The 9,919-nt window shown below is 60.4% G+C and overlaps 1 protein-coding gene across 4 annotated transcripts in view; it reads left to right on the top strand.

The window, feature by feature from the left end:
• The first annotated feature begins 85 nt into the window (after window positions 1-85).
• EPN1 (epsin 1) overlaps window positions 86-9,919 on the top strand; it is a 14,653-nt gene continuing 4,819 nt past the window's right edge. For 3 of the 4 annotated variants that reach the window (XM_039244148.1, XM_039244149.1, XM_039244150.1), the window contains exons 1-4: window positions 86-345; window positions 3,156-3,481; window positions 8,179-8,428; window positions 9,404-9,528. In XM_039244148.1, the coding sequence (XP_039100079.1) occupies window positions 3,254-3,481; window positions 8,179-8,428; window positions 9,404-9,528 (603 nt within the window). In that variant the 5' untranslated portion in view covers window positions 86-345; window positions 3,156-3,253. The remainder of the gene's footprint in view (window positions 346-3,155; window positions 3,482-8,178; window positions 8,429-9,403; window positions 9,529-9,919) is intronic. The other variant, XM_039244147.1, reaches the window with a different exon arrangement.

Consider the following 9,919-nt stretch of genomic DNA (forward strand, 5'->3'; position numbering starts at 1 on the left):
GGAAGCGGCGACTGCGCAGGCTCTCTGAGGGCGGGGTTGCCGGGGCCAAGTGCGGCGCGGGGGGCGGGGCGTGCCGCCACTTCCGCTTCCGGTCCGTCGCCTCCTTCGGTTGCTTCCCGTCCCGTCCGCTCGGCGGCTCCCCTCCCCCGCCCGGCTCTCTGCGCCCCTCCCGGGCGCCGGGGCGCCGGGGCCGTCGGCGTGCGGCCCTCCGTGCGTCCGTGCGTCCGCCCGAGTGTGCCTCCGCGTCCGCCGCCCGCGGCCAGGAGTGCGCCCCGCGACTCCGAGGCCGAGCGGGGCAGGGGGCTGCCCGCCATGACCCCCCGGAGCCCGGCGTGAGGGGCCGAGGTGAGCGCGGGCCGGGGTGCAGCGGGCCGCAGGTTCTCGGGCGTCCGTCGCGAGCGGTCCCCGGCCCATCGTCGCGGCCTTTGTGTGTCGGCACCCGCGTCTTTTTGCCCCGCGGTGTCTGTATTGGTCCGTCTCCCGCCGACCTCCGCCTGGGCCTCGGCGCTGCCCGTGTCCGCGTCCGCTGTGGCGCTTCCACCGGGCGCCGGTCCCCGTGTGTCGGCCTCTGTCAGTGTCGGGTGTGCGGTGCTCAGGATTGGTGGTTGTGCCGCTCGCGCTCGTTCTCTCTCTGTGTGTGTCTCCCCCCCCCCCCCCCCCCCCCCCTTTCTCTCTCTCAGTTTCCGTGTGTGCAGTTCCCGGTGACCCTAGTCACCGTCTCTGTTCATCTTCCCCCCGTTTACCCATTCGTCGTCCCTGCTCACATCCTAACCCCGAGGTCCCTCTGCGCTCGTCCGCTGCTTGGTCTGGAGTCTGCCCCTCCCTCAGGTCCTGGAGTCTCCGGGGTGGGGGTGGGGGACGGCGAGGGGTGGGGAGGTCGAGAGCCCCGCTGTGGAATCAGTGGCCCACTGCTTGGTCAGTCTGTAGTGGTTATTATCAGGCGACTTCTCTCATTTCCAAACCTCGACTTCCTAGTGTTTAGAGTCGTTCACGGTTCCTGCACCCTAGGGTCGCTGTGCAAGTTCAGGGAGGTGGTAGTAGTAAAGCAGCTCGCCCCGCCCCGCTATCAACTGCGGGGACCTCAGGATTCAGCTCTTACAAGTTTTAAGCTCCACACAGCACATGTTGGACGTCAGTCATCTGAATACCCTTCGGAGGGCTTTGCCCTTTTCTTCTACCTCTTCTTGATCTGACACTTCTCTTTGGGAGTCTGTCTGTGTTGAAAAACTTGCTCTCTTCCTAAGCAGTATGGGTGAAGTTTCGCTGTTTTTTCTAACACAGTTTAGCGTAATTACCCAGCGTTAAAGTAGTGCGTCTTCTGATACCAGCCTTTTGGAAATGTCTTTTCGCTCTGATAGTGGCAGGCGACGTTTTTGAGCTCCTACTATCTGCGGGGCAGGGTGCCAAGCACTCTGTGTCCCCATCTTATTTAATCAGTGAGCCTGCCAGGTAGGAATTCTTTCCTTCCTTTCAGAGTTGAGCAAACTGAGTCCCAAGGAGGTTGCTCTGCTGGTAGCTCATGGCCAGGATTTGGGCCCAATTCTCTTGTTTTTTGAATCCTGTCTTAATTTTTTATCCCCTTAATTTGTAGCGCCGGGTTGCGCTCTCTTTCTTTTCCTTCCAGGGGCTCAGTCCTTTCTCAGTGTTGTCCGCCTCACTGCCTCTGGTTGTGAGTCTGTCTCTGGGTAGTTCCTCTGCCTGTGTCTCTTTCTCTTCTTGTTTGTCTCGTTCCCCTTCCTCTGTCTCCTCTGTGCTGGTCACATCGGCGCTTTGTCCTGGTGTGTCCGGCTGGCCTGCTGGGCCCCTGACCATGCCATCTGCCTCCCTGTGCCTTGCTCTCCAGCAGGAATTCAAAGCTGGGCCCAGCCCAGCCATCCCAGGACTTAGGTAGGTGGTGGGATGGCCAGCTGGAGCGGATGTGGACCGAGGCGCTCAGAGTCTGCTCTGGAGCCTGGGCAGAGGAGGCACTCTTCCTGTGCCTCAGTTTCCTCCCCCAGTGAGGTGCCACGAGTCGGGTTGGGAGAATTAATTGAGTCACTGTGTGTAAAGTATGGAGAAGAGTGCCTGGCACGGGGTAAGGGTAGTGTCCCTGCTTGCTGTGATCGTCACCTTCTGTCTGGTTCCCGCCTTCTGTTTACTCCCGTCACCTTGCTCTCAGCTCAGGTTAGTTTAAAAGTGTAAGTTTTGGGGTCCAGGGAGCCAGAGGTTGAGTCTATGCTGCCGCGCTTAGTGTCTGACCTTGGCTGACTGGCTTGGCCTCCACAGGCCCCACCGGTGGTGTTGAGATAATGGGCATGATGGTCAGTGAGCACCTGGCATGCGGCTCGGGCACAGTGGGTGGCCGGGCTTGTCCTTATCTCTCCCTCCCCCGAGCCTCCCGCGCCCCCACCCTTGGGAGCCTCGTCCCCTGGCGCCCCCTGCCTCTCGCTCCGTTCCCGTTATTGGTCTCCTCCCTTTGTGTCCTCGTTTCTGCTGCAGATTCTGCCCCTTCCACTCCTGCCCTCCCTCCTTCCCTTCCTGCCAGCTGTTTATTGAATGGCTCTTCTGGGGCAGCTGTCTCCAGAGACATGGTCTCTGTCCCCCTGGGGCTCTCGGGTTGGCCTTAGCCACAGAGTCAGACCCACGGGTATACAGTACCGATGGGGCCCCTGGGGAATAATGACTGCTGTTTGGGTGTGTAACATCTGGGAGGCTTGAGCGGAGCCTTTGGGTGGCGAGGAGCTGCCTGAGTGGTGAGGAAGAGCAGGGGGACCATCTTGTGACACCCCCCACGTTTATACCGCACTTCCCATGCACCGGCTTCCCAGCTCCCCGGGTTGTGGAATGAAGCCCCACTTTACAGGGGAGAAAACTGAGGTGCGGATGTTCCTGGTCCACCCAGGGCAGCTGGCTCGGAAGTGCCGAGCTGAGGTGCCCCGGCCTGTCATCCACCACTGCACACGCTGCCTCGAGGAGCAGGGGCCCCAAGCAGGAAGGAGCTGGGCATGTTTGAGGAACTGAAAGATGGACCGGGTGACTGAGATAGGGGTTAACAAGGACCAGAGCCATCTACGCTAGGGTTAGGACCTCGTCCTCAGCCCTGGGGGGCCAGTGGGGGGTTCGTGCTGGACAGCCCCAGGTCCCCGTTGTGTTTCTGAAGGGCCTTTCCTTCTCAGATGCGGTGACCCACCAGCCCCTGCCGCTGTCTTCTTCCTCGAGTCGCCCCTGTCTCGCCACACCCCGGGGGCCACCACCCTCGCCACCACTCGCCGCCATGTCGACCTCGTCGCTGCGGCGCCAGATGAAGAACATAGTCCACAACTATTCGGAGGCCGAGATCAAGGTCCGAGAAGCCACAAGCAACGACCCCTGGGGCCCGTCCAGCTCCCTCATGTCCGAGATCGCTGACCTCACCTACAACGTCGTCGCCTTCTCCGAGATCATGAGCATGATCTGGAAGCGGCTCAATGACCACGGCAAGAACTGGCGGCACGTCTACAAGGTCAGTGCCCGGGCCTGCAGCCGGGCCCTCACATGCACACGTGCTTGTGGGCGGGTGCGCGGGTGTGGGACTCTAGCCCCGGCTCCGGTGGGGGCGTGTCCAAGGACCTGGAGCTCTGAACATTTATGTGAACGTCTCTCTCTCCCGCCCTCCCTTTAGCTTAACAAAGGCAACACACGGGTAGGGGTCTTAAGAGTTTGAGTCTTAGGATTTCAACTTCTTTTTGAAAACATGGTGCACTTGCAAGATTCACCCAGGCAGAAGGCCTCCGCGGGTGCACTGCGTGTGTCCCTCTGTGTGCCCCAAGCCCGGTTCCCTCTCAGGCGGCAGCTGGCCTCTGCTGCTGTTTTCCTCCGGGACGATCTGTGTGTGTGTGTGTGTGTCCCCTGGCGCCAGGGAATCCGGCGTGAGGCGTGAGGGCTGCCGCCGCAGCACTGGATACAGGGCATGTGTGATTACCGGGGCTCAGGACCAGGTGGAAAACAGTGGGTTTCATCAAGTGTAAATCGTAGCCCAGTTTTACAAAGGGAGCTGAGGCTGTATCTTTTTTTTTTTTTAATATTTTTTTTATTTTTTTGAGAGAGAGAGAGAGAGAGACAGCATGAGCAGGGGAGGGTCAGAGAGAGGGAGACACAGAATCCGAAGCAGCTCCAGGGTCTGAACTAGCTGTCAGCACAGAGCCTGATGTGGGGCTCGAACCCACGAACCGTGAGATCACGACCTGAGCTGAAGTCGGACACTTAACCGACTGAGCCTCCCAGGTGCCCCGCTGAGGCTGTATCTTAGAGATCGTTCCCCTTTAGGTCACAGAAGATTCATCACTTTGTTTTCTTTTTTTAACAAGTGCTGCGTGGTGACAGATCGTTAAGTGGTCTGATGTTTTGCTTTTATGAACGAGACTGTTGGGAATCCCCTTGTACGTTTGCCACTTTGTAGAACTGGAGTTTCTGGGTTGAGGGCACATGGGTGTTTCACGTAGATGAACATGGACAGGGTGCCCTCCCTGGAAGCAGTCTGCTTACTGGTCCTGGTGACGGACGTGCACGTCCTCACCCAGCGAAGGGACTGCAGGCTCTGGTCAAAGGGAATGTGTCTCGGGGCAGTGCCCCTGAGCGTGTTCTCTGCTTACTGGGCTGGGGCCTGGCGTCCTCCCCTGGGCCAGGAAGCGGCGGTGGGCACAGGATGGCGCGGGTGGCCGGCCCCCACTCCCGGCAGTGCGGCTCAGACCAGCCTGCAGATGCCCTTGCGTGTGAGGGCCCAGCTGCTGGGGTGGGGGCCAGAGAGGGGGTTCAGGCGAGTCCTCTTGTCCCCGTGGCCTGGTGACCATTAGCCGCTGGCCTGCGGTGTCTGTGGCGGTGGCCCAGGCGGGTGAGGCCTCTGGTCTCGTGGACTCCAGAGGGGGTCCTGCGCTGACCCCGCTCTCGGGCCCTCAGAGCACAATGCTCCCCTCATTTCTCAGACTCGGATGTACGGCAGCTCATTCTCAGGCCCACCCGACAACCTGGGTTTTGGGTCAGTTATGGTGGTTTGTCGTGAAGGACTGGGTGGCGTTTGTCTAGCTGAGAAGCGAAAGGTAGGGGATGTGGGTGACCCCTTGTGTGAAGGTGAAGGGCGGGGACAGGACCTGGGGGGCCTCTTGAAACTGTGAGGGAAGCTCAGTGGGGCGCGTGGACCGTGTGCAGCTGGAGAAACGCTGCTGTAGGTAGAGAACCGTGAAGTACTTTTCCTGTCCCCACTTTTTAGGTGAGGAAACTGAGGCACAAGGAGGCTCAGGGCCACCCAGGAGGCATGGGTTGGGAGGGGAGCCCCGGAGCCCGTTCTCTTGACTGGGCTGTGTCACCTCCCTGTCCCCAGGAATGCAGGCTGTCAATCTTTATTTTATAAGTGTTTATTTGTTTATTAACATTTACAAGAGAGAGAGATAGCGTGAGCAGGGGAGGGTCAGAGAGAGAGGGAGACACAGAATCTGAAGCAGCTCCAGGCTCTGAGCTGTCAGCACAGAGCCCGACGCGGGGCTCGAACCCACAAACCTTGTGTTCATGACCTGAGCCGAAGTTGGACGCTCAACCGACTGAGCCCCCTCAGGCGCCCCAGTTTTTATTTTGTAAAACCAGAGGTGAACAGACTATGGGCCAGGGGCCGGGTCAGCCGGCCACCTGTGTGGCTTGGTGAAGCTCCAGTCGGTGCGGGGCCAGGTGCTCACCTGGGCCTGCGTCCCCACAGCACAGCCTGTGTCTGGAAAGCCTGGGTTGTCTATCACCTGGCCCTTTGAGAAATTGTTTGTGGGTGCTTGTTTTACTTTTTTGTTTTTTATTTGTGAAAATAATGTATTTTTATTTTACTATTTATCTTTTTTTTTTAATTTTTTTTTTAACGTTTTATTTATTTCTAGGAGAGAGAGAGAGAGAGAGCGTGAGCAGGGGAGGGTCAGAGAGAGAGGGAGTCACAGACTGAAACAGGCTCCAGGCTCTGAGCTGGCAGTCAGCACAGAGCCCGACGCGGGGCTCGAACCCACGAACCGAGAGATCATGACCTAAGCGAAAGTCGGACGCTTAACCGACTAAGCCACCCAGGCGTCCCTATTTTACTATTTATCTTGAGAGAGAGAGAGAGCGTGTACCCAAGAGTGTGTGTGCTTGTGCACAGGCAGAGGAGGACGAAGGGAAGAGAGTGGGGGGGAGAGAAAAATCCCAAGCAGGCTCCCTGCTGTCAGTGCAGAGTCTGACATGGGGCTCGAACCTCCGAACCGGGAGATCAGGACCTGAGGCGAAACCAAGAGTCAGACGCCCAGGCGTCCTATGCCGATCCCTCACTGATACTCTGGTGTCCGGGGGGGTCCGGGAGCAATCGGTTTCAGAACTCAGCAGGGACTCTGGGTCCGTCCACTTGTGTACTTTTAAGAACACGTTCACGTTTTCTGTGGCACGCGTCATGAGCGTACGGCCTGGGTAGTGCTCACACGTGCACACACCTGTGTACCCATCTTGGTGGGGAGAGAGAGAATGTGCCCGCCTCACTGTGAGAATGTGCTGGCTCAGCACCCCCACGCCCCCCCGAAGCATCCTATCCTGCCTTCTCTCTGCCAAGTTTGTTCTAGAACTTTCCGTGGACTGGTGCACAAGATTCTTTGCATCTGCTTACGTGGTTTACGGCCGCACGCAGGAGGTTGGCGTGTGCGGCGGCTCTTACGTGTTCTGTTACCTGCCTAGGTACTGCTCCCATGCCACGGGCACCCTGTGCTTCTCACGTGTGCGTTTCACCCTCAAGGGGCCTTTGGATTATTCCTGGGTTCATAGGCCGTTTAACTGCCGCTCCCGAGTCTCCAGAGCTCTGCAAATGAGCTTTTGTAATTTATTTGGTGCCGGTCCCACCCTGGACCCAGGGGAGGTGGTTTGTGTGTCGTCCGTGGGTCTCACGTAGCTTGACTGTTGGTGTGGCCTTCTGCTGGGGGACTTCTGTTTTATGCGGCGTGTGTGGCCTTTCTGGTCTGAACTCCGGAAAACCGAATCCAGGGCACAGCTGCCCCAGGACTCCGGGAGCCTGCCTTCCACCCTTTCCTTCCTGCCGTGCCGCGTAAACACCTTGAGGGCTGGTTAAAGACTAACCTCTGATTGCTGGAGTAGGCACCCTCACATGCCTTCAGGAAGCTTTGTGAGACCCAGGTCTGGCTCCCCAGCACATCGGGGAGACCTCAGAGCCCCCAGCCGTGTTCCCTGGCAAACCGCAGAGCTGTTCAGGGAGCTCAGGCGAACAGAAGGTCCTCCCTGTCGTTCCGCGGTGCTCTGGGTGGTCCTCAGGGGCTCCGTGACGCCCTGGAACCCCCTGAAGCGTCTTTCCTCCCGTTTCGTTTTAACTTGACGGAAGGAGAATTTGTTCTCCTGTCTAGACTGCAGAAGCTGTCACGGGCCGCTTGCTTCTCCCTGTCCTTCCGTTCCTGCCGTCCCGGCGCGCGCGTCCCCTGCAGAGCGCCCAGCCTGAACAGGCCCCCGGCTCAGCGCCTCCCTCCTCCCCACCCACCTCGACAAGGGAGTCGCCTCCTTGCCGTCTTCAGAGTCATGACGTTCTACACAGGAAGTGATGACGCGTTCCAGACGGACAGGACGGTAGAGAAAGCAGTCTGGCTGTCCGTGCACTGGGCGCTCTTGAACGTGATTCAACAAGCGTATTTTTGTGGTTTTAGAGAAATAGAGCGGGCTCTGCTCCGCTCGGGGAAACCTGGGAGGGGCCGCAGTGACCGTATTTGCCGTTTCCCCATTTCCGGGTCCTTATTGAGCTGCGTATAGACCCCGAGCCATGCCGCTCTCCCTTGTAAAGTGTGCAGTTCTGTGGCGTCAAGCACCCGCTCAGGGTTGGGCGGCCGCCACCACTGCCCAGGTCCAGAGTGTTTTCATCACCTGCACACAGATCCCCTGTCCACCGAGAGTCATCCAGCCCCTGGCGGCCCCGAACCTCTGGTGAACCACATCCTCTGTGGGTGTGCCTGTCGGGGACGTTTCGTGTGAGGACAGTCCCGCCCCACGTGCTCATTGGTGTCTGTGGGGTCCCTCCAAGTGGCAGCACTGTGTTCTCACTCACGGCCATGTGGTAGCCCGCTGGGCTGTGCACAGGTCTGTCTGTGTACGGCTGACGTGAGGGTTGGTGCCGGAAAGGGGACCCTGGCCGCCGTGTGAGTGACCGGTGTGCACCCCGCCCCGAAGGCCATGACGCTGATGGAGTACCTCATCAAGACCGGCTCGGAGCGCGTGTCCCAGCAGTGCAAGGAGAACATGTACGCCGTGCAGACGCTCAAGGACTTCCAGTATGTGGACCGTGACGGCAAGGACCAGGGCGTGAATGTGCGTGAGAAGGCTAAGCAGCTGGTGGCTCTGCTCCGTGACGAGGACCGGCTGCGGGAGGAGCGTGCCCACGCGCTCAAGACCAAGGAGAAGCTGGCGCAGACCGCCACGGGTGAGGCCTGCCTCGGGAGGCCTCCGTGCCTCTGCGCCCTCGCCGCTGCCTCCCAGCCCCCCTGTCCCCCGAAGCATCCTGTCCTTGCCAGTCACCCTTTGCCCAGCTGCTGAGCCCTCTCACTCCCCTCCTTCCTGGCCGGGTGGGCTGGGGTTCCAGATTCGGGCTCTCCCAAGTCCTTTCTCTGTCCATCAGAGGGGTGACGGGCCGTGGACATCCACGGGAAGGGACGCTCCCGTGTCCCTTCCCTCTCGCTGTGGGACCCTAGAGCTGACAGATACTCTGTTCACCTGCAATTACCAAGAGCCGCCGCAGGGCCCAGGTGTGCCCCTGCCCTTGGCCTGGGCCTTGCCAGAGAGCGGTCAGTGCTGAAGACACAGAGAGGTGACTTGGAAGGGGGTTGCCCAAGGTCTGAGGTCAGGGACGGCTGGCGCTCTGAGGGGGGCATGCTGGCACTGAGGGGCCAGCTGGGAGCAGCAGGTGGGTGCTTCCCCTTGCTCAGTGTTAGGCCCCTGCACCGTGTGTCCCTCCTTCCGGAGAGTCACCCCTTCCTGGTCACGGCTTGTCTCAGCCACACCCACGATGGGGTGGTGGGGGGCGGGGGGGTGAGGATGCTCTTCTTCCCCTGACACCCAGCTGGTCCCAGCCATGCAGTTCCCCACCAACCCTGGACGTGTGGGAGCACCTGGAGGCCTGTGTTCCCCCGAGGCTCCAGGCAGGCCCCGGGCGCAAAGTGCGGGAACCAGGGTCACAGGCTCTGGGGCTCCCGCACATCCTCCTCCCGCTGCCCGGCCTTTGTTCCTGGGCCAGCAGGGCCTTCCTTCCTTGACCCCCGCCCCTCATACTCTCATCTCCCCAGAGTGGGCTGGGCTGGACACACCCGGCTCACAGTCTGCCCCCAAAGGAAGCCCCGGCCTGGGCCATGGGGTCCCTTCTCTCTGCCCAGCCGGGTCTCACCGCCTCTCCCCACCACAGCGTCCTCAGCAGCGGCGGGCTCCGGGCCCCCACCCGAGGCGGAGCAGGCGTGGCCGCAGAGCAGCGGGGAGGAGGAGCTGCAGCTGCAGCTGGCCCTGGCCATGAGCAAGGAGGAGGCCGACCAGGTGCCGGGACCGGGCGCCCTGGGGGTTTGACTTCGTTCCCATCCCATCTCATGCCTCAGCCCCCACCCCCCAGCTGCGGAGGGCCTGGGCCTGCTCTCCCAGCCCCCGGCTCTCTCCCAGCCCCCCCGCCACTCTCTCTCCCAGCCCCCGGCTCTCTCTCTCCGTCCCCAGCCCTGTCCCCGGCCCTCTCACCTGGTGTTCCTCCTCCTCCTGCAGAGAACTCTGTCTCCTCTTCACGATGCTTGTCCCCAGCGGCTCCTTCCCTGCTGTGTCTGCCCGTCCCTCCCCTCTTGGGGTGACCGTGTCTGTGTCTTCGGTTCTGTCCATCCTGGCTCTGTTTCCGTTTCTTTTCCTTTCCTCCTCCTTTCTCTCTCTCCTTCCTCTCTCCCCC

Source organism: Hyaena hyaena, unplaced genomic scaffold, assembly GCF_003009895.1.
Source record: "Hyaena hyaena isolate Hyena2069 unplaced genomic scaffold, ASM300989v1 scaffold_235, whole genome shotgun sequence".
NCBI classification, from domain to species: domain Eukaryota; kingdom Metazoa; phylum Chordata; class Mammalia; order Carnivora; family Hyaenidae; genus Hyaena; species Hyaena hyaena.